The sequence below is a fragment of the Anoplopoma fimbria genome, chromosome 5 (assembly GCF_027596085.1).
Source record: "Anoplopoma fimbria isolate UVic2021 breed Golden Eagle Sablefish chromosome 5, Afim_UVic_2022, whole genome shotgun sequence".
NCBI classification, from domain to species: domain Eukaryota; kingdom Metazoa; phylum Chordata; class Actinopteri; order Perciformes; family Anoplopomatidae; genus Anoplopoma; species Anoplopoma fimbria.
The window spans coordinates 11,958,168-11,986,065 of record NC_072453.1 but is presented as its reverse complement, the minus strand read 5'-3'; the positions used below and the strand labels follow the sequence as shown (position 1 = coordinate 11,986,065).

Genomic DNA, 27,898 nt, shown 5'->3' with positions numbered 1-27,898 from the left:
AAAAATAAATATATATATGCGTCTGTTTGGTTAAAACCAAGCTTTAGAGAGAGAGAGAGAGAGAGAGAGAGGATGGAGAGAGTGAGAGCTCAGAGATCACTGCGTCAAACTTGAGCTGGATTGCAATGATGAAATAAAAAAAAATGCCATCCGACTTAAAACGCGCTCTGTCCCTGCTATTGGGCAGGTACAATAGCAAATGGGATTTGAGATGAAACCGCGAGGGGTTGTGACGAGAATAGACTCCAGAGAAGAAAAAAAAAAAAAAAAAAAAAAAAGAAAAAAGGCCCTGCAAGCGATTTGGGCTCAACAGCGCGTATGGACACTTCTCATCCAATTAGGTTAAAGAGGAGAATGTCTCAGTGTTTTTTTGGGGGAGTGCACCAGTCACAATTATCTGTCAGTAAATTGAATAAACGGTCCAGAGATGAGCACACACCCCACGAGGAACTGTAAACAGCTTGGCCTTGGCACAAATATTAACCAAATTACGCATATTATAGGCACTATTGTAAACCCCCGAAATAATAACAGAAATATCCCAAAATAAGAGATATCAACCAAAAAAAAACAATATTTTATAAACTAAAGAGAGACTTTGGCGTGTTGAACTGTGTGACCTGCTGAGGATCAACCTCATTCATCTGTTATTTCAAATTCCCTCTGTTTCACCCTTGCACAACAGGAAAGCATTATGTACCTGCACTTCTGTACCAGAGCCCATTGACTTAAATGTAAGTTAATTAGTCAGGAAGTGCTACAGGCAGACATCAAAATTGAATGTTTACCACTGTGATAAAGGCTTTACAAAAGCCTGCAAACCCACCGGGGGAAGCAGGTGATGTGATGCATGAGGATGACACAACATGTCTTGTTTCTGTCACATATTACAATAATGCTGGTGCTTGGATGCAGCAAATTATATTTATACGTGTTATGAGACATTCATATAAAAAGACAGATTAGATGAAAGGGAAGAGATTGTGTTTACATTTGTAATTCATTAGATGGATTTTCCCTTAAGATTGAGGGAACTATGTCATTTTGAGACTTCACCAGGAAGAATCAAACAACTGGCCTCTGGAATGTGCTTTTAATGTATATGTTGCTTAGAAAATCCTAAAGCAAACACACTAAAATGTATGCCTTTCACACAGACTAATTAGATAAGATAAGATAAGATAAGATAATCCTTTATTAGTCCTGCAACAGGGAAATTTGCATAATCAGTGAATATGGCCAAAGAAATACATAAAACACACCATGGAATGCATGAAAAAGAAAGAGAACTAATCAGACAAATTGAATTTGCTCAACCTACAAACATCCACTCTGTCCTTTTAGCTCACGGAGCGCTCTCCAGCTCTAAAGGACAACACTGTGTTTTGTGAAAAGCTACTTGAATCCCTGCATAATTAGAGGTCTCATAGCTGTGTTAAAGATGGGGGCGGAGAAAGAGGCCAGTTGAGCTGTGCAGCCTATCCTAAGTGAATAGCAGATAGCTGTGTTTCCATCAGATTTACTCATTAAACAGGGGATTGCACAATGGACAGAGCAAGTCTGAGTGGACAGAGGGGGAAACAAAGTACACTCAATCAATGATGCAAACGCAGGCCTGTTTTCAATTTTTGTGGTTTTAGAGATTTTGTAAATGTCTGGGCAAAACATGGTGCTGATCATGTTAGTAACATTTCATTCTCTGTGTTCATTTAATTTGAACCTCTCATGTTTATATCTTATTACACCATCAGTAAAATACAGACTCTACTCATGTCGGATCATCTATCAGTGATGCCCAACGCCTAAATGATACTTTATATTTTTTTCTTAAAATAATATCTGTTGCGTTTGATCTGGTGTAAATGGGTGACACTGAATGTCAGTAAATAAAATCGTACGGTGACAATACTAAACAGAATTAGGATAGACATCTTGTCGAGTGCATTTAACAAAAGCAAAAATGGGACATTTTTTAAACACTTTGTCAGCAGATATGATCTTTATATATTTGTCTCTTTAGCTTTTAAAAAGCAGTCTACTTTTTCTCTGCTCTCTTATCTTTGTATAGTGTAAGAAGTATAGTTTTTCGGGGCACCAAAGAGAAAGAGAGCTTTTTTATTTCCCTGTTAAAATAACAAATGTTATCCATAAACTTCATGGGGATACATATTAGACATCAAACAGGAATGTTTTCATCCCTGTTAATAACTATCATTAAGTACGGTCAGTGATTATTGGCTTTTTGTTAAACTGATACCTTGCACACTTCATTATAACAAGGGGTTCTTATTGCTATTACCGGTCTGTGTACTTGGACACAGCACATGTAGGCCGTGGATTTGTAATCAATCTCACCTGAAAAATGATCAGTGAGTCGATTATGCAATTCAGGCTCTTTTCATCTGAAGCACCAGCCTAATTAAACTGATATAAAATGTCATTAGATGTGACAGGCTGTCAAACGCCTTGGTAACCGACTCTTCTCTCAGTGAGAAGCTGCTGTTGTCACTTTGGAGAATGCTGCCATCTAGTGGCAGTGCTCCGGATTAATCTACCTCAGTCACAACAAAAAGAAAGATGGTCAATTGCAATACAACACACTTCATATTTATTGATATTCCATCCATCCATTCCATCCATTTTACGGAACCTGCTTATCCAGTTAAGGGTCGCAGGGGTGCTGGAGCCGATCTCGGCTGTCAATAGGTGAAGGCAGGGTTCACCCTGGACAGGTCGCCAGTCTGTCGCAGGGCTGACATATAGAGACAGACAACCATTCACACTCACATCCACACCTACGGGCAATTTAGAGTCTTCAATGCACCTAAGCTGCATGTCTTTGGACTGTGGGAGGAAGCCGGAGAACCCGGAGAGAACCCACGCTGACACGGGGAGAACATGCAAACTCCACACAGAAGGTTGTCCAGCCCGGGAAATGACCCCGGGCCCCTCTTGCTGTGAGGCGACAGTGCTAACCACTACACCACCGTGCAGCTTTATTTATTGATACATATGGCTCGATACAGACTATTTCTTTATATGGTGTGAATTAATTTCCATAATTCCCCAAACAAGGAACTGTACAGTATTAATGGAGCATAAAAGGTGAGTGAAATGTTAGAATTCACATTTTTGAGGGCCTGTGAAGACAACACTCTTTCAAGTGATTGATCTCATCCCCAGCCATCCCTCTGAAGGCACTGAGACATTCAAAGAAAACCCCAAAAATAGCTTTCAAAATTCTAATATTAAACATATGGATCAGTTTTGTTGTGATGTCATCTCTCATTAATCATCATCTCTCAATAAGCAGAAGAAGAAACAGTATGAACAAGAGGGAAGCGGTACAGCTCTACATCACTGTGTTAGTCCTAGACTTCTGGAAAGGTCTGATAGAAAGTAATAGAAATTTTTTTTTTTGTACCAGAGCAACTTTAAACCTAAAGCTAGAGAACTTTTACCACAGCATCAGTAACATAAGTAGTGCAAACTACTTAACAAGAGTAGACATTGGTGATAATAGGAACAGACATCTATGACTGCATTAAAACTCGAGCAACATAAAAGCAGATCTACAGCAATGCATTCCCCAAAATCCCCCCAAAAAGAAAAAAGAATACGGAGTGTAACACAGGTTTGCGATCCATCCAGTCAGTTGGTTTCAGTGATCATACTCTTTGTCAATGAACTTTGCCATTGTAGATAGCTGAATATTGGTTGTGCCCTCATAAATGGTGCCTGCACATGGGAGACAAACCAAAGCATTACAATCAATTACATTACATTACAGTCATTTAGCAGACGCTTTTATCCAAAGCGACTTACAATCAGTAGTATATTACATATCATTCACCCATTCACACACTGATGACAGGCTACCATGCAAGGTGCCACCATCAGACTCTAACTAACATTCATCATCCAGTCCACACCGATGGCAAGCCTTCGGGAGCAACTTGGGGTTAAGTGTCTTGCCCAAGGACACATCGACTGCCGAGGCCGGGTATCGAACCACCAACCCTCTGATTGGAGAACTACCTTGCTCTCCACTACGCCACGCCACAGCCACCCCGACCCAATTCCCGTTGTACAAAACAAGGTAGGACTTTGTTGAATTCCCCTGCACAGTATATGAACCTGCAGCATCAGGAGACTAGGGGGCTTATTATGCAGCTCAGGATGCCGGTGCTCCAGCTGGAGGACTGTGGAGCCGAACCGGCGGCTGTGACGGGAAAAGTGACATTTTGCCCTGGCACCTTCCTTGGCTGTGTTGTTAAGACTGTTGTCGACAACAGAACTGGTAAACCATCCCGTATTTGTCTAGAGTTGTATATTTTGTGTACTTTATGCTCACCAATTTTACAGTCTCTGTAGTATTTCTCTATGGGGTAGTCTTTGGTGAAGCCTACCCCTCCCATCCATTCGATGCATTTAGATGTGGTTAGTGTTGCAACCTGAGGAAAATAAAAAAACAGACTCTTAATATATTTGTAAAAAAAAATATATATATATATATATATATATATATGTACATTGCATATTCTTTTTATACTTTCTACTGTGAACATTTGTACTTTCTTTTGACAATTTTGCACATTTCTGCACAAACCTACCACTTCTAAAATCTGCACAGCTCTCCCATTTTGAATTGCGATTTATTGCAAGTTTTATTTGAAATATTTTACATTTCTTATTGTATTTTTCCTCTATTCTATATGCATGTTTTGTGACTTTTGCAATATTGATTTTATATTTTTAAATTTAAATTTTAGTTTCTATAACTATGTTTAAGATATGAACCAATACATCAAATAATATTCCTTTCATGTGAAAATCTACTCATCGAGACTGAAAATACATATTTTACACGAGTTCCCTAGCCAAGATAGCAGCACATAGAAAAGAGGGTAATCAAGGTTCAACATCACAGATATGTTAAGAGAAATAATATAAAAGAAATAAACAGAAACCCAGATAACCCTGATGATTACAATATATTCTACGAATACATATAATGATTTAAAATCCTCAGCAACAACATCCTTGTGTTGAAGTGTAGTCAGTGATCAGAAAACGCACCTCTGCAGTGAAGTATTTAGCCATGCAGGCCTCCTTAATGAAAGGTCTCCCAGCTTCCTTCAGACGAGCAGCGTTGTAGGTCAGCAGCCTACCAGCTTCAATCTGTGTTGCTACGTGTGCTATCTGGTGCTGCATGCCCTGGAATACAAACAGTGCAATGAATAATAATAATAATAATAATAATCAATCCTTTATTAGTCCCACAATGGGGAAATTATTTCTCTGCATAGTGGGCTGCAACTGGGGTTAGTGTCTTGCTCAAGGACACCTCATGTTGCGACATAAGAACCCAATGAATACACAGGTCCCCGGAATAATGTGAATAATCACAAGCGTGTTATGTGAAAGAGTGGAGTCTATTGTGGATCTTAACCTGGAAGTCAAATATGCGTTTTCCAAACTGCACTCTCTGTCTGGTGTAAGGAATAGTGTTGTCAAAGCAACCCTGTGCCAGCCCAAGCATCTGAAACACACAGAGACAAAGTTAGCTCATGCAACATTTCCCTTCCACACTTTGTAATCTTGAATAGAGCGGGGTTTTTATTGGTTTAATTAGATTATTTAAATAAAAGGTGGCTTACCTGAGCAGCAATTCCAATCCTGCCCTCGTTCAACATTCCGATAGCGTACTTGTACCCCTGACCGATCTGGCCCAAGATGTTCTTCTCTGGTACCTACAATGAAAAGCAGGAAAAAGTTGGCAAAAGTTGGTCCAAGTCACAGTTTCACACTGGTCTGGTGCAATGCGAGGTGTTACCTTGACATTGTCGAGGTTAAGAGGGCAGGTGGAGGACGCACGCAGGCCAAGCTTGTTCTCCTTCTTGCCAATCTCAAGCCCCTCCGTGTCCCGGTCCACTATGAAGCAGGTGATGCCTCTGTATCCCTGTCAATTGATAGTGAGATTGTCTTTACATTTGTACATTACCGAGGCACATATTTTGTTAGGACTGAGTTAGAGAGTACTTCATTTAACTTTGTGACAATTTTAAGGTTCAGAATTTCTGATGTTGTCGTTTTGGATAACGTTTTGTGGTATCTAAAGTCAGGGTTGTGAATGTTCTTCCAAAACATTTTTAGTAAATCCTCATTACATCTTGACAGCATTAACTGAATTAAATTCTCTAAAAAGAACTCACAGTTTGTTAAGCTGCTAGCTTAACAGATGTCAATATTAACAAGTAATGGTCTTTGTTTACGTATGATCATTTTTTGTTTTTTTGGAGTAAGTGATGCTAGTTCCTTTCATTGGAAAAGTCCAGTGTACTCGTGCTAGTTTCTAAAGATTACCAACTCTGCCTTTAACAGTTGAATTGCATTTAAGAAAAGAGAAAGTCCGATGTTACCTTCATTTTGCAAAACATCTATGAGACGCGAGATAAAGAGATTTGTTCATTTTAAATTCAGATCTTCCTAGAGAAATACTATGAATAACTGCCTTTGTTGTGGATCTGTTTTTTAACTGACAAGAGAAAGAAAGGTTGGAGAGATGAGCAGTTACTCACAGAAGAGGGGTCGACGTTTGCCATCACTAGAAAAACACCTGCATGCTCTGCATTACTGATCCACATCTTGGATCCATTGATGATATAATAGTCCTTGTGTTTTTCGGCACGCGTCTTCAGAGAGAAGGCATCACTCCCCGACTCTGCTTCAGAGAGGCAGAAACTTCCAATCTGTGAGACGCGACACATGTACAGTTAAAAGGAAGTGCAAGAGAGCATTACAGGAAATACAGTGCAGAATATACACAGCCAGTGAAGGGATCTACACTATTATTCAATTCAATTCAGTTTATTTTGTACAGCCCAGAATCACAAATTACAAATTTGCCTCAGAGGGCTTTACAATCTGTACACATGCGACATCCTCTGTCCTTCCCTCACATCGGCACAGGAAAAACTCCCCTAAAAAAGCATTACGGAGTGCCTTCTTATATATTTTAAGACTGTCTCGCCAGACTAACCGCGCTTCATCCACATTGGTGGAACGCCATATCCTTTCAAGTTTTTGCGATATTTGCTTTAAATCGCGGGTTTGAGGATTATACCATGAAGCAAACCTCCTTTCTTTTATTAGCTTCTTTTTTAGAGGAGCTATAGAGTCTACATTACATTACATTACATTACAGTCATTTAGCAGACGCTTTTATCCAAAGCGACTTACAATAAGTGTATTCAACATAGGTATTCAAGAGAACTACTAGTCACCAGAAGTCATAAGTGCATCTCCTTTCTTAAACAAGCATCTTAAAGCATAAACCAGAGCAAAAGTACAGTGCAGAGGCAAATTACTACGAAAACAATAATTGCAACAGACTAATACAAATATAATAAGTGCTACAAACTACTACGAATAGGATAAGTGCAGTAAACGAATACGAATTCAATAAGTGCAACGAACTGATACGAATACAGTAAGTGCAACAACTAATACGAATGCAATAAGTGCTACGAGGAAGGCTCAGGGTAGTACTTCTTGAAGAGGTGAGTTTTCAGCCTGCGCCGAAAGATGGGCAGCGACTCTGCTGTCCTGACGTCAGTGGGGAGTTCATTCCACCACTGAGGGGCCAGGACAGAAAAAAGCTGTGACCGGGTGGATCGGCCGCAGGGACCTCTGAGCGACGGGGCAACCAGTCGCCCCGAGGCAACAGAGCCAAGTGGTCGGGCGGGGGTGTAGGGCTTGACCAAGGCCTGGAGATAGGAAGGAGCTGTTCCTTTCACTGCCCTGTAGGCTAGCACCAGAGTCTTAAACTGGATGCGAGCTCTTACAGGGAGCCAGTGTAGAGAACGGAGAAGGGAAGTTGTTTGGGAGAACTTGGGGCGATTGAACACCAGACGAGCTGCAGCTTTCTGGACGAGCTCCAGGGGTCTGATGGCCGACGCCGGGGCTCCGGCAAGTAGTGTCATTCGCAGTGAGCATGCAGCACTATCAACAAGATGGTCAATCTGAGACGGACTAAAGCTAGCGTAGGAGTCCTCTGTTATATTGAGCAATGGTACTGAATAAAACCCTGAACAAATCGCTTCTTTAAATTTAGCTACAGCATTATCAGATAGACATCTAGTGTAGAAACTTTTGCCTAATGGCGTACACTCTGGTAGAAAAAATTCAAAGGTTATTAGATAATGGTCCGATAAAAGAGAGTTCTGTTGAGAGACAATTACATTTTCTATTTCAATACCATAAACCAGAACAAGGTCGAGGGTATGGTTAAAACAGTGAGTCGGTTTATGTACACACTGACAGAAGCCAATAGAATCTAATAATGAACTAAACGCAGTACTAAGGCTATCATTATACACATCCACATGAATATTAAAATCCCCTACAATAATAACTTTATCTGTCTTAAGGACTAAACTAGATAAAAACTCTGAGAATTCAGATAGGAATTCAGAATACGCACCTGGTGCACGATACACTATAACAAATAAAATTGACTTTAATGCTTTCCCGCTCGGGTTTGAAAGACTAAGAACAAGGCTTTCAAATGAGTTGTAATTTAATTTAGGTTTAGGGTTTATTAATAGGCTTGAGTCAAAGATAGCTGCTACTCCACCTCCTCGGCCTGTGCCTCGAGGAATACGAGTATCAATATAACTTGGAGGAGTTGATTCATTAAGGCTAACGTACTCTTCATGACACAGCCAGGTTTCATTATGTGGTTGTTCTTCCAACAAATCTTTCTGTCATGGCTGTCTTTAGGTTACCGTTTCATATCTATGCCACACCGACAATATAGTGTTTTATGCTATACACTGAGTGATAGTATGTTAAATTGCTCACCATGTCAGTTGACAGTCGGCTGAGGTACTGCTCTTTCTGAGCTGTTGTACCCAGTTTGGCAAACAGTGTGTTGATCAGTGTATTCTGGATGTCACAGAGCACAGCCATAGAGGGGTCCACCTTCGCCAGCTCCTCAATGACCAGAATGGAGGAGAAGAATGAGGAGCCAGTGCCGTTGTACTCTGGGTCAATCTCAATGCCCATGAGCTGTAACAAAAAAACAAAAAACAGAGTTACTGGATAGAAAAAAGACAGACACTGACTTAATTTGTTAATTGACAATGAAATAAATCACATACACCCTGTTCAAAGAGAGATTTGATCACTTCCTTGTCCATGGCAGAGTTTTCATCCATCTTTGACACAAAAGGAGCAATGCGCTCTTGTGCATATTTCTTAACTGTAAAGAACAAGACATAGGTTTAGTGTGGGTAATCAATGGCTGTCTGCTCAACCAATGATACTACACTATGTTCAACTCACCTGCATCCCTCATCATGCTCTCCTCCTCTGAATATGTTTGAAGTGGAGGATAGGAGACCATACCGCCTGCTTGGTCTGAGTGAACATCTGGGGCAGCATTGGTGGACCAGCTCCTCCATCCAGCCTGGCATGCACCCCCCCATGATCCAGAGATCTGTCTGCAGGACTACAACCAGGAGAGGCAACAGTGGAAATGTCTATTTTATTATTATAAATTGGGCTTAATGCACACTTTTTAAATAAGATTGCACACACATTAATGTTAAGTTACAACAATGCAATACAACAAGTTAATTTGTGCCCTCAAGCCAGCTAGTAATGTCAACAAGAGCCAGCTGGCGTGGTTGGGGTGCTTGTTCCGTAACCACAAGGTTGGTGTCCTTGAGCATTATTATTATTATTATTATACATATACATATATAATATGTGTATTTATTGTCTGTGTAGTTGTATAGTATGTGTATTTATTGTCTGTGTAGTTGTATAGTATGTGTATTTATTGTCTGTGTAGTTGTATAGTATGTGTATTTATTGTCTGTGTAGTTGTATAGTATGTGTATTTATTGTCTGTGTAGTTGTATAGTATGTGTATTTATTGTCTGTGTAGTTGTATAGTATGTGTATTTATTGTCTGTGTCTGTGTAGTTGAGCTGCTCCAACACTTGAATTTCCCCCATGGGGATCAATAAAGGAATATAATAATAATAAGATTGCACACACATTAATGTTAAGTTACAACAATGCAATACAACAAGTTAATTTGTGCCCTCAAGCCAGCTAGTAATGTCAACAAGAGTCAGCTGGCGTGGTTGGGGTGCTTGTTCCGTAACCACAAGGTTGGTGTCCTTGAGCATTATTATTATTATTATTACGTTACGTTCAAGGATAACAGCTTACGACAGAGGGAGAAATCAATTAAATGCAAATGGTAATAAATGTGTCAATGGTATTCATTCAGTCTGACCTTTGAGAGAGACCTGGCCAACGGAGCAGCCATAATCAGTGCGAGAAAGCAAGCTTTGATAATGGCAGGAAATGTTTGCTGAGTAACTAGCTTCCAGCGCCTGCGTGCCTACGTCACGGCGTGCGTGACTAGCGTGGATTCGATGATGCCTTCATGTACCCACTGTGCAAATAGACACTCGAATTGAATGCGCAAAAGATACAACTATTGAGAACACAAGCTCAATGTAAAAAGCTCAAGCTGGCAGTAGTAATGCCCTCCTATGGATGCTCTATCAGTAGGGTTTGAATAAAATGAAAAACTTGTGACTCTTTTTATTACATTTTTATATCACCAATGTCTACTCTTGGTAATTGCATGCTTGGGACGGATTTGTGCTTTTTTTTGGCAACCCGGTTAACATATAAAAACTAACACTAATTGAAGATTAGTGTTAATCTTAATGTGGATATACTGTACATTTTGATTCCTGTTCTATCTTTATTTTGTTGTATAGTGTGTGTATTTATTGTCTGTGTCTGTGTAGTTGTATAGTATGTGTATTTATTGTCTGTGTAGTTGTATAGTATGTGTATTTATTGTCTGTGTAGTTGTATAGTATGTGTATTTATTGTCTGTGTAGTTGTATAGTATGTGTCAAGTTCCTAGGTGTTTTTCAACTCTTGCCCAACTTGAAATGGCCTGGTACATGAACCCCAAAGGACGCACGGGACAACTCTTTCCAACACAGCTCAATTTTTATTTTATTTTTCCTTATTTGTTTCTTGTTGATGAGTGGTTGGTCTATCAGGTTGAAAACCTTCAAAACACAAAAAGCATAAGTTATCCAAACATGCAAATAAATTTTAAACAATTCTCAGTACCAAGTACCAAGGCTTACAACAGGTGGAATTTCTGAAACAATCCCAACTAATGACTAATATATAATATAATATAGACTGTTGAAATGCAAACAGTATGCAGCATTGGTGTTTTTAAGGAAAGCTCAAACATTAACCTAAGTTGAACAATCAACAAAATACACTCAACCAAAAAGCCAAACTCATATGCATGCAGCAAACTGATATGCATGCTGTCTGTATAAATGATTACTAAATAATCATCACAATAAAAAGTCTTGTTACCGTACCAGTGGCTCCTTTGGTTGTACCACGAGTTGAATCCTTTGTTTGTTGCTCTCTCTGCTGATATGTTTGCTGAGAGACCTTCCATTCACAGGTGTTCCAATTTAAAAGGGTAATGAGCAGCCTGCACTGGCCTGCCGGTGGTGCATTGTGGGACTTGTAGTTTTTAAGGCAAAGTCATGTGAGCTGATATGAGCTGAAATGAATCTTTACCTCAACAGTATGTGTATTTATTGTCTGTGTCTGTGTAGTTGTATAGTAGTATGTGTATTTATTGTCTGTGTCTGTGTAGTTGTATAGTATGTGTATTTATTGTTTGTGTCTGTGTAGTTGTATAGTATGTGTATTTATTGTCTGTGTAGTTGTATAGTATGTGTATTTATTGTCTAGTTGTATAGTTGTATTTATTGTCTGTGTATGTGTATGTGTATTTATTTCTGTCTAGTTGTATAGTATTGTATTTATTGTCTGTGTAGTTGTATAGTATTTATTGTCTGTGTAGTTGTATAGTATGTGTATTTATTGTCTGTGTCTGTGTAGTTGAGCTGCTGTAACTGTGTAGTTGAGCTGCTGAATTTCCCCCATGGGGATCAATAAAGGAATATAATAATAATAATAATAATAATAATAATAATAATAATAATAATAATAATAATAATAATAATAATAATAATAATAATAATAATAATAATAATAAGAAGAAGAAGAAGAAGAAGAAGAAGAAGAAGAAGAAGAAGAAGAAGAAGAAAAAGAAGCGTTCTTGAGGTTCAAGGTGCCAAATCTGTGATCACGTTTTTTCTACGACGGTCCCTGAACGCAACAGTTACGTTTAAAGAGGTACGGAACACAGACTTATCAACACAACCCCGGAAGTGTTCACCTGGTCACAGTCACATTGCTGTCCAACATATTTCGCAGCCATCTAACGTTACGTCACGTCAGCTGACTTTCCAAAAGGAGCATGGAGGAGATAAAAACCGAGCCTGTGGATTTTGTGAAGGAATTCCAAGAATACCTGACCCAGCAGACCCACCATGTCAACATGATCTCAGGCTCTGTTTGCGGGGATAAAGAGCCAGGGGAGCCCTTTCAAGCCGGTGAGAATTGAGTACAGTGCATTTACAGCAATGCATCTTTGCATTGTATAGTCCTTTTGATGTGCATTTGGTTTTTAGTGGCCCCCAGGAGTGAGCAGAATGGTCTGGACCCTCCGTCTGTGGAGGTGAGCCTACCGGTGGAGGATGGTCCAGATGTGCAGCTGGACGGCTTGGAGAGGACCTGCGATGGAAAGTACAAGTGCAGCTACTGCAGCTATGCCAACAAGGGCATGGCTCGTTTAATAGAGCACATCCGCATCCACACAGGTCAGTGTTGCCTCTGCATTCATGCAATGGGTAAAACATTCCCAAACACATGCATCCAGGTAATTCAAACATTTACACACCAGCAGCTCTCAGGGTGTGGGAGGGGGGGTCATTAAGTAGAATCAAGGTGATTCTCAGTCAAATGGACTAATCAATTACTGTTATGAGTGTACCATACAGTACCAGTCAAAAGTTTGGACACACCTTCTCATTCAACTACTTTGAAGAATCTAAAAATATAAAACATATTCTGGTTTGTTGAGCATTTGTTTGTTTACCACATAATTCCATATGTGTTCCTTCATAGTTTGGATGTCTTCAATATTAATCTACAATGTACTGTATTTGCAGGCATTGCAGCAAAACATATTCTGGTTTGTTGAGCATTTGTACAACAACAGCGGAGACCACAGTCTGTCATCACGCTGACCAGCCCCCCCCCATGTGGATATACTGTACATTTTTTTTTAAATTTTTTATTCTTATTGTATAATATGTTGTATTTATTATCTGTTTCTATGTAGTTGAGCTGCTGCAACACCCGAATTTCCCCCATGGGGATCAATAAAGGAATATAATAATATAATAATAATAATTTGTTTGTTTACCACATAATTCCATATGTGTTCCTTCATAGTTTGGATGTCTTCAATATTAATCTACAATGTAGAAAAAAATTAAAAATAAAAATAAAAGAAAAACCATTGAATGAGAAGGTGTGTCCAAACTTTTGACTGGTACTGTATATCAACTACATGTCCGTTTTTTTTCACATATTCAGGATGATGTATTGGAAGAATATCTTGTACTTGCTATGTCTTTTTTGCCTATATCCTTATGTCCATTTTGTGTAATATCTTGTGCTGCACACATACTACATTATACTTACTGCCTCATAGCTGTTTACTCTTTCACAGTGAAGTATGCTTGGTAATATGAATATCACAACTGCATTTATTTCCTGCCCGATTGTCACCCAGGAGAGAAGCCCCATCGCTGCCAGCTGTGCCCGTTTGCCTCGGCGTACGAGCGTCACTTGGAAGCCCACATGCGCTCGCACACAGGAGAGAAACCGTACAAATGTGACCTCTGCGCCTTCCGCTGTAGTGACCGCAGCAACCTGTCGCACCACCGTCGCCGCCGCCACAAGCTCCTGCCCACCAGGGCCGTCCGCTCTCCCTTCTCCAACAAAAGAGTGTTGAGCTCCCTGCAGAAGAGGACCAGCTCGTTGGGCTTCAGCAGGCGACTGCTCATCAACTACAACCCTGCCTCCGTGGGGATGCCAAAGTCGGATTATCTAAATGACCTGTCTATCAAGATCCACAACCATATGTATAGCAGTGATCATAATAACCCCACCAAGGTAGATGAGAATGACAGTCACAATAGAGATGCAAATGGTTTTACTTTTAATAACCCACTGGACCAGCTGTCTACACTTGCTGGTCAGTTAGCCAACCTCCATCCTGAGTCTCAGACCCCTGCATCCCCAGACAGGGAGTCCTTAAAAGACGTGAAGCCCATTCTCATACGACAGGTCTCCAGCGAACATGTAGCCATTTGTTCAAATGGAATGCAGACTTCACCACGTAAAAATGAATCTCCCACCTCAGGCCATGGGAGTTGTAGTCCTGCTCCCGACCTCGGCTTTGAAAACAGCTTGAACACTGTTACCGCGATTGTCGGCAACAGCCAGCCGAGCACACCCGTCCCTGCCCCGACCACAGCGGACCAACTGCTCCTGAATACATGCCAGCACTGTGATATTCACTTTGTGGATAATATCCTCTACACCATTCACATGGGCTGTCATGGCTACGAACATCCATTCCAGTGCAACATCTGCGGTCACATGTGCATAGACAAATACAACTTTTCATGCCATTTTGCCCGTGGACAACATAACAAGTGATTCCAAGCAACATAGATGCATACGGTGTCTTTGCTCCCTGCGTTTTCAGCATATTGCTTTTACAGCATCTAAACATGGGGAGACTGATTTGCGTAGGAAAGAGTATTAGTATTTTTGCTCTGTACAGTTTACTATTCCCTATTAATTATATAAATGACTTACTTTAATTCTATATGGCTTTGAGCTTTTCATATTGGCTTTGGATTGATACATACAAACGGTGGCCAAAACAACAGAACCATCTTGAATCCTTCCTTCTGCGCCAATGCAGCTTCTTGTGTTTGACACTGAGACATTATTGGATCCATGAGACATTTCAATAAAACACCAACAGTATTGAACACCAAAAATGATGAGCCTCACCAGCTCAGTATTCATCATGGGGCTCTTTAACTATGATTTTGTCCATCATCTGTATATGACCTGTTAGTCTGATTATACACCAAAGTTTTCATCAATACATTTCGCTGTGAGAAAATGAAGTGGGATGTTCATAGACTGGCCGCTTAATTGGCTCATTTTCTGTTTAACAGTTTGTGTCCAGCCAGACTAATTATAATCCTATGTGCTGTTCTGATATTTATTTATACCTCACTCCATGAAACACTGTAAAGATCTCTGTGACTATAAGATGTAATGTAACATCACGTTCATTCAATTGGTTAGCCTGTTTGTATGTGATTATCAAATGATGGACAGAAAGTGATTTGAGATCAGTTAGCTCTTATCTATTAAGTATATCATTTGTGTACTGACACCATATTAGCAGAGACCTTGTAGAAGATCACGACTGTATCTTGAGTTTGAAATTAGAGTTTAAAAGTTTGGCTTTTTAAAAAAATATTTCTTTAAGGTTTTTAATTACAAGGTAAAATAATAGTATACATACACTTTCCTTCTTTGCCACAGTGACCAGCAAAAGTACATTTTATTTACATTTAATAAATACAACGTGTCATGCATTCATAAATAATCAAGTCATTTATTTTCATTTATGACTCTCAACAGGATTTCCTCTTTCTCATGATCAAAAATGTCCACTGCTCTTTTCACCACACGTTCTACATCAATATCCTCTTCTTGAGCGAAAGATGCTTCTGGTAACAACTGTCTCCTCAGGTTTTGAAGAAAAGTTGCTTTGGATTCGTTCAGCTGAGCGGCCAAAGACCTCATGTGCTCTGGAAGTACTTGATTTTCTAAAGTTAAGGTGAAAAAAAACATTAGAGTGCTGGTCTTTAAATTACAAACTGCATAAAATGTCAAATGTGTAGAATTAATGAAGCTCACAACTGACCTCTGGCTGTCTTCATGGCTTCAGATATGTGGCGTCTACAGGCCTGGTCGGTCTGGTGAACCACACTAGTTGCACATTTCAGGCGGTCCGCCTCCTGCAGAGAGACAACAGCACAAATAAATCCTGCAGTTGCGTATCTGAAGTCCTACTATTAACAGAATTAAGGGGAGCTACATTAGCACACCTTTTGTTCAGTGTTGTCTTCAGCCTGGCTTATTGGGTTGCTAAGGGCAGAAGAGATCAACTCCATCACCCTCTGGCTGAGGACAAGCCAGACGGGAAGAGAAAAAGACAGCGGCAACACATGAATATTTAATTTATGCACGAGAACTTCAGTTATAAGTGTTAATAACTGCTTATTCTGCTGTCTTACACGTCACAATCGGAAAAGTCGTCTGTGGTATTGAGTGAAACGCTGTTTGTCTCCCATGAGTTCTTCTGTGGATTTGGAGACTCCAAACGCTTCACCATCTCCAACATCACCTCAGTGGGAATGGGTTCAGACCTGGTCTGGTTTCTGCTGATGCAGGACTCCAAATCACACTGCAGATACACCTGGCAGAAACCCAGTGAATCTAAAAAGACAAACAGACAAATTAATTCAACCAAAGGTACATTTAAATGGCATTCGAGTAGTTTTGCTTGTATTATCCAATAGTTTTAACACTGATTTCTTATTGTCAAGGCAGCCAGTATCAGTTATCAGTATACTAAAAAACTTGCTGGGAATCAGAAATTCATTATAGTAGACATTTAGTTGCCTTTAAATTGATCAAAATGATGTCCTTGTGTTGCATAACAATGGTTTTGAAAATATCCCTTGGTGCATTGGGGTCCTTGCAGAAGGCTTCGATCTTCCATGACATAAGGGTTTTAATAGGTTTAAGCTATGAAATCAATATAAAAGCTTATAGAATACTTTAAACAATGTAAGCAGATATATAAAATAAATGTATACTTAATGAGCTAAAACATGCAAAACTACCATTATGGTCTGTTATGAACATTCAAGTAAGTGGCCTGTAAAGAGAAAGCACTTACACTTCCTTGCAAGTTGGTACACTTCATATCTCATGCTTGGATAGTAGAAGTTGTCATCCAGTAGGAAGAGAAGTGGCGCCTGGTCAGCCTGTGAGCCGTCCAAAGGTTCAGGCTGCAGTAGAGCTCGAATACATTGTTCCCATGCAGCCCTGTTGATCGGACAGCTGACCGGCAGCTCAGCCAAAACTTGAGGTTTCTCCAAGAACTGCTCAATGCACTGCAAAACTGCTTGTCTGTGTAACTTCCATTCAGTGTGCTAGAAAAAGAAAACGAAATGAACCATTCTACCTTTTTTTAATGCATTCTGGAAAACTTAAATTGACACTTGTGGACGCATCACCAAAACCCAAATGAGGACAATGACTCTGGTACCTTATATTGAATACATTTGTACATATTAGGGCTTAATTTGTCTGACCAACAGTCCAAAACCCAAATATATTCTGTTGAATACTACTAAGAAAACCAGCAAAAAGTCACATGTGAGAAGCTGCAACCAGTCCTCTCCTGTATCATCTCCTATGATATTGAAACACAACTTTACACTTTGCTGCAATGCCTGCAAATACAGTACCAGTCAAAAGTTTGGACACACCTTCTCATTCAATGGTTTTTCTTATTATTTTTATTTTTTTCTACATTGTAGATTAATATTGAAAACATCCAAACTATGAAGGAACACATATGGAATTATGTAGTAAACAAACAAATGCTCAACAAACCAGAATATGTTTTATATTTTAAATTCTTCAAAGTAGATGAATGAGAAGGTGTGTCCACACTTTTGACTGGTACTGTATATTATTCTCACAATACACTTATTTTACCCTCCTTAGTTCAGCTGCAATGTTAATAACACCATATTTGAGTTTACAATGAAATATTAGGCTACTGATAGGAAAAACCCACTTAAATTAATCTAAACTGTGCTATTCTTACTAGTTTTGGATACAGTGTCTGTTTGGGATTGCTACTAAATTGGGACCAATTTAGCTCAGTTTTTCTTTACTATTTCTTGCCGTTTCACACAGTCAGTCTCCTCCACTCTGATCTGAAAAGCATGCTCGGTGATCAGGTCATCATAAGGCACAACACCAGCTCTCCATCCGCGCTGTGCAGCGGTGCGGAGGACTCTGCGGGCCAGCGTGGACTTCCCAGCGGCAGGGAGCCCGCAGAGGACGCACAGACAGGCCGGAGCCCGGTCCACACCTCCGGCTTCCTCTGCAGCCATGTGCTACCAGAGAGCCGCTTCAAAACTCATATAGTGTTTACAAATTGTAGTTTTATTGATGGCTGCAGTTGAAATGAACTTCCGCATCATACCACGTCAGAACGGAAAAATATCATGTGACTTCCGACCACACGCCTTTCAAAATAACAAAAAAAAAAAAAGGAGAAAGCATAGATAGTACACAGGAAGGGGGCAAAAGCTTGATAGATAAACCGACATTATTTTTTCAAAAGTGTAGGATATGATAAGCATATTAAGACCATGGTTGCACAACCAGCTCTGCTCCTAGTATAGTTATAGTTATAATAGTTTCTGTCTGTTTATATAATATTTACATATAGTATATATAATAGTTACTGTGGATTCTTTACTGTTTTTTACTGGGGTTTTTTTTATTGCTCATTTGCTTATTTATAACTATGTCTCTTGTTTGCACTATCCTCTATGCTGCTGTAATCCTGTAAATAATCCTGTAAATTTCCCCGCTGCAGGACTAATAAAGGAATATCTTTTATTTTATCTTATCTCTCTCAACCGTGGGTATGGAACCTCTCAATACTTCTAAGGAAATCATTTGGGAGCCACTAGTTCTTTTACACAAAATATATTGTTTCTGAGCTTTTATTTTCTTAAAACTTTTTTTTTAACATAGGGTAACATTTCTGACACCTCCATAAGCCCAGTTTGTGCCTCTCATGTATAATTATATTACAGGAGTTCAACAAACTACACTGACAGTACAGCTTTACTACAATTCCAAGAAACACACACTCTCACAAAAAGATACACAAATTTAGCCCATTGCCTGATATATTGTATTATTATCTTTACATTCATGAAATCAAAATCTTTAAAATAATTGAGTACATAGTAACATGAAATACAAAATGTTTAGGGGTATTTAAAAAAATATTTTGTGTGCATGATTTTCCAATGAGTGATAAACAGAAATTGAATAAAACACAGATATTCCAATAAATATTTACTTGTCTATAAGCCTCATCCACCACCACATTTCTACACTTAACCTTAAAAAAAGGTGCTGGCAACAAGTTACAGTAAGTATTTTGTTATCACAGTGTTTTAAACGTGTTTCTTTATAAAGTGTTGAGCTGTATTAAACTCCATACATATATTCACAATACACTTGAGAATCAACTAGGTGGCTGCCTGGTAGGGATTGGTCTTGGTACTCCAGGGCCCTGCCTTGGAGCTGGTGGTTGTGCAGTGGCAGCGCTTTGCCCGTCATTCCAATAATTCAGTTCTCCATACCTTAAACTGACAGGATGTGTGTAAATTCGGTTATATAGGTTTGCTTGTGCATTGAAAACTTAAATTTACATCTGTGTGGGAGGGCAGTATGGATTGAGTGAAATAAATAAAGTTCATACCCAGAAACTGGAACTGCAGTAGCTGGTGGATACCCAGGCTGGAATTAGAAGCAAAAAAACAACTTAAAATCTGCAATGTTAAAACATTTTTTTTAACCTTTTTTGATTGATTTACCTCAAAATCAACATTACACTTCCTTATATGCAGCAGAAAAAGAGTACTTAGAATATTTACCCCATCAGAAGGAGCCTGTGATGGAGGCTGGGTTGTGGCACTTGTCTGAACAGTGCCGTTTGAAGGCCCATTTGCATTTACATTTGGGACATTACGTGACCTGTGAAAGCAGAAAACTTATGAGAAGCAATACTCCTTTCATCTAAGATAAAGCACTGCAGCCATGACGTATCTATAAGTATATTTTTAATGTGAGGTGATGTGTACTTGAGGCTTCGTCCTTTTAGGCACGGGTCCAGGGAGTCTCTTCTGAAGATGAAGAGCAGCACCAGGATGAGAAGAACCAGAACAGGAACCACCAACAGGAAGAAGATCAACAGTCCGTTCCTGAGGGAGTAGTCTGTGGTAGAAAAGGTCATGTGTGAATAACAAACATTACAACATATTTGATTGCATTAGTCACACGGAACAGTCAACATTTTCCTAGCAGATGACCAACAATTACATAAGTGGTTGGGTGATTTTTGCCCCCCCAACCATGACAATACAAGTCATCAAGACAAACATAACATCCATGAATACATCAGGATGCAGAAAAGACAACTTAGATTTATCATATATAACTAATGCTGATATAACAGCTTAAATATCTGATTCCTTCTAGTTCATTGTTAGAGGCATCACAGCCTGAGAAGACGATAAACAATGAATGCATACATCGTTTCTTATTTCTGATCCAGTTGGGGAAATAGACAAATTGACACGATACATTTTCAATAATTTTAAAGGATCGAAGACCAAAACACATTCAAATCCAGGCGCTACAATAACAGACGTACTAAGGAACCACAACTATTTCAGTCATGCCAACAGAAGACTGAATGATGAGTCATATGAAGCCTAACAAAGGACAGCTGTGTTAGATCACTGTGTAGACAACATCATGGTGGATTTCCATACGTTGCCCAAAATAGAGCTTGTAAGTGTGGCATTAGGTGAACTGTATATAGTAGAGTGCCCTTTGACTCTCTGTGTACTTTATCTTGAAAAGTAAATTTCCAATTTCAATTTGAACCCACCTATTTGAGCAGGACCACTGTTTATGCTGCCACCACGCCCTGACTTGTCACAGTTAGGTGGGGCCCACCCGTTTTCACAGTGGCAGTTCCCTTGGTCATTACATACCTGAAGAAAACATTATAATAGTAAAGTCACACGTAATTATTGGCTGGTAACTGAGTAAAAAAATAAAAATAAAATGCAGACTCACCCCTTTGCCGTTACATTTGGTCTGGGCATCACAGTCCAAGTTGGGCAGCAGGGCAGAGGCGTTCAAGCACTTAAAGTCCAGGCAGGTCTGAGAGAGAAGGCAAATAACTTAATGATGTCATTAGGTGTCATTTAAACTTTAACAAAGACAGCTCTGTCCTTGCACACATCTAATCAAAGTAGTTCTGGGTCACATTCCTTCTCTTTGGCGTGTACACTTCTTAAAATAGTTTGTCTGCTTACCTTTCCTTTCTCACAAGGGCTGCCAGAGTTCACGTAGCCAGGATCTAGCACATCTGGGCCGAGGTTGAAGTTTGCATTAATACACTTTTCCCCTTGAACTTCTTCGACACTGACTTGGGCACCAGAAGGGGGGGTGTTGAGGTCCACGTTGGCACACTGCAACTTCCCACACATGGAGTTTCTGCAGTGCCGGTTCAAGGGAACACAGTTGTTAATGAGTAAAATGTTGGAAGAGAAAAGCTTATCCATCCTTTAATTGAAAAAAAATTAAGTTGATTAAATTAACCATCCTAACTGTATGAAATTAGAGCAACTGTATATGTTTTTCTATCTATCTATCTATCTATCTATCTATCTATCTATCTATCTATCTATCTATCTATCTATCTATCTATCTATCTATCTATCTATCTATCTATCTATCTATCTATATTAAAATAAAATATATGGTCCCATGTGTGTGTATATGGTCACATGGGACCATATTTTACCAAATGGACATCATGCTGTATTAAAGACAACTTAAAACCAGCAATGGAGACCATTAGTAGTTAGTTAGTTAGTTTAGTTCATATCATTCAATTATAAAAACCAGAGTACTTACGCTAAAGTACATTTGATATGTTCTCCTTTGCTGTTCATTCCACAGTTACCAAAGTTGTTTCCCCTGATATTTGCATTCTGAAAACAAATATCCGCTGCCTTTGTTGCTGGATCTGCCCAAAAGAGAAAAAATATACAACATATAATATTAATGGCCAGAGGGGTGATTTAATATTTTTCGAGGTGACCTCTGCCTCCTGTTAGACTTTGGGCTTATGCATTCTTGACTGGGTCATCCACAGTTAGCGTTTTACACAAACAGATAGAAATTAAACGCCATGTGTTTGTCTGACACACAGGGTATAATTTGCAGCCAGAAATTATGAGCAAAAGTTCCCGGACCTCACAGTTTCTGTAGTTTAATTGGCTGCAAAAGTCTTAGTATCAGGCGGTATTAAATGTACCTGGTGCAAATAGATGTTTGCACTGGAAATCATACGTCTGGCATCGTCCCTCATAGCAGTATGCAGCAGCTCGTTGGTCTTGACAGGGCAGGCCGTCCATGACAAAGAAGTCATCTGGACAGAACTCCGTCGTGCCATCACAGTATTCAGAAAGATCACAAGTGTTGGCGGACCCTCTGCATGGTGTTCCAGAAACTCTGATCTAAAAGAATAAACAATTGCATACAACTAAAATAAAAGGACCCACTTTTCTTGCAAGTGCAAAAAAAAATTCTCAAGTACATTTCATTACCTCTATTCGGTGCAATCATAAGCTATTGAACTCTGGCATTAAGTCAAACATAATGCTGACCTGACAGTTTTCGCAGCACTCTCCCTGAGCACAGGCGGCCCCACTTGTTAATTTGCAGGTGGCTGCATCACAGCATCTATTTTTGCATTCCTGTATGAAATGGAAACAGAGACAATCTATGCATACCACCACTTTAAAATGACAGAAACGGTACAATAATTTAACTCTGGGAGAATATCTTTATCCTAAGACCAATGAGGTTGTAGCATAAAACGTGTCTTATCTGTAAAGCTGAAAACAAAATGTGTTCCACCAAAGAATTATTCTTGTTTTACAAGATATACTAATTATTACTCTGAACATCATTAACTTGCAAATTTCTGTTTTCATTTTCAAAATATTGCTTTGCAACATATCATAAACTTCTCAGCTTCATGGACTGAATATTTTTAACAAAGATATTCTCCACAACTCTATATGGTTTACATTGTATTTATTGGTCGTCAGATCTAAATGCTGGCAAACAACATAACAAAACATCAAATGAGTGTGAAAACTAACACCAGTTACATTTAGGTTGATTGACGTATTAAAAAAAATCCTTATCCAATACATAATCTGTAACTTCCTGTGTGTGTGCGTGTGTGTGAGAGTTTATCTGAGACGAAGTACTCTACCGCTGGTTTGCCACAGTCACACTGCTCTCCTTTATCCAGTCGGCCATTACCACATTCAGCCACATCAACCACGTCTGACGCGGAGGGCTGGTTTTTCAGACATGTGCCTCCTCCACGTACGATCAGATTCTCAAAGTCTTTTTCACTGCAGCTGCTGAAAGTGCTGGAACCCCTACAAGGTAGCAGCATAAACCATTAATGGAAAATATACACTTGGATAGGGCTTGCATTAAATAATCTTTGACCTTTGAGCAGATGAAATGTTTTGTCATCAAAGTAACATCAATTTGTAGTGTTTTCAGGATGACATGTAGTGTTTTGGGAACAAGAACAAATACAGAATTATATCACTTCAGTACAGAGCCATTGATGTCACAAAAAATATTTCATGGACATCAAGAGCTTTGTGCCAAACATCAATATAAAGTATGTATATTGTTAAATTACGCACATGATATCTATCTCAATCTCAAAAACATTAAAAAGATCACACATTCCTTTCTTATTATTCAAAGATAAATGGAGTGTTTATGCATCTGCAGTTTTTATTACAATATGAACTGCCAGCAAAAAAAGGCTACATTATAGAGAAGCATATGGTGCTTAAATCCTGTTCAGTAAGTATATGGACCATCATGGACATTCAACTTAATTGAAAACAATAACAAAAAAAACTGCTATCTGTCACATCACAAAAAAAAAGATTTCAGGAGTCTGTTTAAGACTATAGCTGTTGTATTAGGCACAGAATATGTAATATGCGATCAGTATTGTACCGCAGCACTTTAACTAATGCTTGTTTAGTTTCATTTCAAAAGGGTTCAGAAATATTTTGTGGAAGATGTGTTACCCAGCACCGCCTGCCATGATGCAGCTTTTTGTACTGCAGCTGCAGCCACCGCGGTCATGATTCATGCCCAGGTTATGGCCCATCTCATGGGCCACCACAGCGGAGACAAAAGCCAGGTTGTCCGCACTGAACTGGGAAAACACACAGTACATTCAGTCCTCACAATCTCCATTGTCAATATACCTAAATATATGATCCCAAACTGAAAATCTAAGTTATTAATCGGTATCAAAAACTAAAGTGCTTTGGCTACATATTACTCTTCCCTTGAACAGGAGTATTTTTTGAAGGGAAAAGAAGGGCAGCAAACGTTTAATTATATTATTTGATTTGAATTTAAAGTATAAAGGATATGCAAACACTATAGGGCATCACAAGGCAAAGGAATCTATGGAATCAAAACCAAACAAAGTTGTCCTGTCATGACATTTCGTAAGACTGTATTTAAGTCTAACCCATTTGACGTGTTATTCAGAGCATGCGAGAATGAGCTGCACTTATAGAACGCCCAATAAATAATGCAGACAGTATCAGTTTCTACACAAAAGCTCATGCTGCCAAAGCAGCAATGTGACAGCTGGTGTTAGAAGTTAAAAGGGAGTTGAACTAACCACGTTGATTCCTCCAGAAGTCGATACGCTGCAGACGGTGCCGACGAAGGCCATACCTAAGATGCTGCCATTGTATGGTTTAGGCCGACCACTGAGAAAGAAGTTGACCAAGAGATAAGTAACAAACTCAACTCTACATTTCTGAAGGATTCACACAGGTGGCCATCTATGACACAAGAACACACATTACTTACACAAGGAGTTGAGCCATGTCATGCCTGATCTTTGGTAAGAGAGTATTCCTCCTCCACTTGACAAACCTGCCCAACACCTCTCCTGCAGCTCCTTCCACCTCAAAGGGGTTAGCATCCTTAAAAATTTGTAGGCCCACCAGCACCACACGGATATTCAGTTGCTTGTAAAACTAGAATAAAACAGAAAATAAGAGATTATAAGGCATAGAACAACACAAAAACAATATCTGAATTAATTAAAATTGAGCATGCTTTCTTTTAAAAACAACTTTAAGTCTCACCCCATCCAGGAGATTAGCCATCTGCACCATTTCCTCTCGTACAGCTGTCTCGTTGTTTTTCTTAAATTTATACTGTAAACACAATTATAAAAGATTATTTCCTAACAGATTAAGGGGAATGCTTTTGCCACTATATTTCACAGCATTGGAAAAGCACTGTAACATTTGAGCAGTAGTATAGCACATTACTAATTAAGGCTGATGAGTCAATAAGTATGGTAAAGGTGCTCTTTTTCAATGAATGATATTCACTTGCATCGAGTGTAAAAAAACAAACCTGTTGCAGCCAATATATTCTCTTTACCTAAGTCACTAAAAGATATACACACTTACCCTGAGATTATCGGCGACCAGCACCAACTCCACATAACTGGTTTGAGGTAAAGCACGCTTCCTCTGTTTAAATAAACAACAGTAAAGAAGGAAAAGCAGTCATGTCACCCTTGAATTTCAAAACCAGTTAGCACAATGAAAATATGTTCACTTCAGGTGCACGTGGTGAGCATCCTAACCCGCAGCAGTGAAGTCAGTGATTTGCCCGGCTCGAAGGGTTCATGGCTTTGCGTTGATGCAGCCTCACTGACGACCCCACAAGTGACGGGCCCAGAGTCAGTGTCCTTCAGTAGGTACAGAAGATGCTCGTTGGTGGCAGACTGTGGCACAGGCTCAAGTCCATAAGTCTCATTTCCGAGGAGGATTACACCCCTAAAGAGAAGTAGTGCATAGCAGACCTTTAGACAAATGATTTCAGTCTGTGCCAATGCCAGGGTGTGGTATTGCAAACCCACAACGTGGCATTACCTTCCACAACTTAAAAAATCTTTGAACCAATAAATCCAAAACACTTCCTCATGAAACACTTCCTCATGAAACACTTCCTCAAGGTGATGAAAAACTCGAAACTTCAATAAAAGTGCCTTTGCTGCTCTGGATCATTCATGTGGACATTCAAATATTGCGGCACCATAACACAGTCAGATTTTAAAATCATGACACCGTTCCACTGAAAGTTAACATATGTCAATATTGAATCAGAGGAGCTAGAAATGGCAGGAGAGATGTTCCAACCTGAGGCCAGAGCATGTGCTGAGCGCTACCACTGAATCCTCATATCCCTCCACCTCTCCATGGTAATAGCAATGCACCTGGGAAAAGCAGAGTAAAATAGGTTCAAGGGTTGAAGTTCAAACCAACCAAATACAACAGAAAGTAAGTGTCGATTTACATGCTGCTTTGGATATGATGTCTGATGGTTGCCAGTGGCGTCACTTGAGTGCTGAACAAAGTTTGGGTGCAAAAAGTCTCTGACAAGGAGAGAAAAAAACACACGGTATTATATGATATTTCATCTGAAGAATTGGCATGAATTTACAATAATACCAGTAACATCAAATTAAGTTCCAACTTGTTAATACCTGTTCTTTTTCAGATGAAGCAGGTGCTTTCTGTTGTTTATGTTGACCGCATATGATATTGTCTCCTCTCCATTTTTCTGAATAGGTAAAAACAAGAGAGCATTCTTGAAGTTGTCATATTGAAACATCGGTTTAAAGTATCAATTAGGGTTGTTTCCTACGTCTTTTGACTGTGGCGGTGTGTTGCTCCTTTTCCAGCGGTGAACCACCTCAGGATGTACAATGGAGTACTTGGAGAGTTTTAATTTCAGCCCATTAAAACTGTCTGGAAGGAAGGTGAACACAGTGAAACTCTAAATATTGAGAAGGTAACAAGTAATTCAACTACATACAAAAAAAGGAAAATTAAATTATTATTATTATATTCCTTTATTGATCCCCATGGGGGAAATTCAAGTGTTGCAGCAGCTCAACTACACAGACAGACAATAAATACACATACTATACAACTACACCGACAATAAATACACATACTATACAACTATACAGACAATAAATACACATACTATACAACTACACAGACACAGACAATAAATACACATACTATACAACTACACAGACAATAAATACACATACTATACAACAAAATAAAGATAGAACAGGAATAAAAATGTACAGTAAATGTAAATGTGGAATAATGAACCTCTTTCTTAAGAGTTTCTCTCACGTCCCTTTAAAACTGAAAGGCTATAGAGTTTACAAGATTAATTTATGTTGTAGACAGCAAGCAAGGTCCATGCCATAAAAACAACCTTGTAGGGTGTACAAAAGACAAAAAACAAGCTCTGTTTCGGCTCCATGGAAAGACTTGAAAAACAAATGCCTTTGTCTTACCTTTGTTCTCAATGCAGGAAACGTAAGACAGCAAAACAAGACCAAATAAGATGTATTTTCTGACCATGATCCTGGTTTAAAGTAGCAAGACTATTTACCGATTAGGCCCTACGGTATGTGCACTATTAATGCATGACAAGTGTTCGTGCCTTTGCTTCCTTGTGGTCAGGTGCAATGTGATGGGCGTGGCTTAGACGACAGGTGAGCTATGCGGTTTTGCAAAAACAAACAAAGAACTCCCAAGGTGCGGGTGACAATACTGTGAATGTTTGTAAGACATTTAACGTTGCACTTTAATAGGCTGAGGTGTGGCATTAAGTGTTAACTGAAATCAATATCAATCAATCAAGATCAATATCTTGTTTTACCAATTTAATAACGTTGATTGTCAAGTGGAACTAGTTTCTCCACTGACATTCCTCCGCTCATCGGCGTCATTAA

At 39.3% G+C, this 27,898-nt stretch overlaps 4 protein-coding genes across 5 annotated transcripts; 1 reads left to right on the top strand and 3 right to left on the bottom strand.

The window, feature by feature from the left end:
- Nucleotides 1–1,208: 1,208 nt before the first annotated feature.
- On the bottom strand, nucleotides 1,209–10,384 carry acadsb (acyl-CoA dehydrogenase short/branched chain). Its single transcript, XM_054598885.1, has 11 exons — nucleotides 10,313–10,384; nucleotides 9,349–9,514; nucleotides 9,165–9,265; nucleotides 8,866–9,072; nucleotides 6,582–6,752; nucleotides 5,837–5,962; nucleotides 5,661–5,753; nucleotides 5,453–5,542; nucleotides 5,080–5,217; nucleotides 4,355–4,454; nucleotides 1,209–3,738 (listed from the first exon to the last, which is right to left on the bottom strand). The coding sequence occupies exons 1-11, from the start codon at nucleotides 10,343–10,345 to the stop codon at nucleotides 3,662–3,664; spliced, it is 1,302 nt and encodes a 433-aa protein (XP_054454860.1). The 5' UTR covers nucleotides 10,346–10,384; the 3' UTR covers nucleotides 1,209–3,661.
- Nucleotides 10,385–12,309: 1,925 nt separating this feature from the next.
- Nucleotides 12,310–14,712, top strand: LOC129091274 (zinc finger protein Pegasus-like). Its single transcript, XM_054598838.1, has 3 exons — nucleotides 12,310–12,533; nucleotides 12,612–12,800; nucleotides 13,781–14,712. Exons 1-3 carry the CDS (start codon nucleotides 12,398–12,400, stop codon nucleotides 14,710–14,712), a joined length of 1,257 nt encoding a protein of 418 aa, XP_054454813.1. The 5' UTR covers nucleotides 12,310–12,397.
- A 950-nt stretch (nucleotides 14,713–15,662) lies between these two features.
- Nucleotides 15,663–18,364, bottom strand: LOC129091275 (L-seryl-tRNA(Sec) kinase). The gene is made up of 6 exons (XM_054598839.1): nucleotides 18,057–18,364; nucleotides 17,048–17,303; nucleotides 16,380–16,581; nucleotides 16,191–16,266; nucleotides 16,007–16,100; nucleotides 15,663–15,908 (listed from the first exon to the last, which is right to left on the bottom strand). Exons 1-6 carry the CDS (start codon nucleotides 18,276–18,278, stop codon nucleotides 15,691–15,693), a joined length of 1,068 nt encoding a protein of 355 aa, XP_054454814.1. The 5' UTR covers nucleotides 18,279–18,364; the 3' UTR covers nucleotides 15,663–15,690.
- A 571-nt stretch (nucleotides 18,365–18,935) lies between these two features.
- On the bottom strand, nucleotides 18,936–27,885 carry zgc:174164 (uncharacterized protein LOC570656 homolog). Of its 2 annotated transcripts, none has more exons than XM_054598889.1 (22): nucleotides 27,458–27,885; nucleotides 26,785–26,888; nucleotides 26,624–26,700; nucleotides 26,434–26,512; nucleotides 26,277–26,353; nucleotides 25,721–25,913; nucleotides 25,542–25,604; nucleotides 25,209–25,280; nucleotides 24,928–25,097; nucleotides 24,734–24,824; nucleotides 24,123–24,253; nucleotides 23,273–23,444; nucleotides 22,656–22,745; nucleotides 22,304–22,505; nucleotides 21,901–22,012; nucleotides 21,297–21,477; nucleotides 21,055–21,141; nucleotides 20,864–20,969; nucleotides 20,052–20,184; nucleotides 19,845–19,944; nucleotides 19,670–19,707; nucleotides 18,936–19,556 (listed from the first exon to the last, which is right to left on the bottom strand). In XM_054598889.1, exons 1-22 carry the CDS (start codon nucleotides 27,522–27,524, stop codon nucleotides 19,433–19,435), a joined length of 2,469 nt encoding a protein of 822 aa, XP_054454864.1. In that variant the 5' UTR covers nucleotides 27,525–27,885; the 3' UTR covers nucleotides 18,936–19,432. The 2 variants fall into 2 exon arrangements, with proteins under 2 accessions (XP_054454864.1, XP_054454865.1); XM_054598890.1 differs by having other exon boundaries at nucleotides 24,994–25,097.
- Nucleotides 27,886–27,898: the final 13 nt, after the last annotated feature.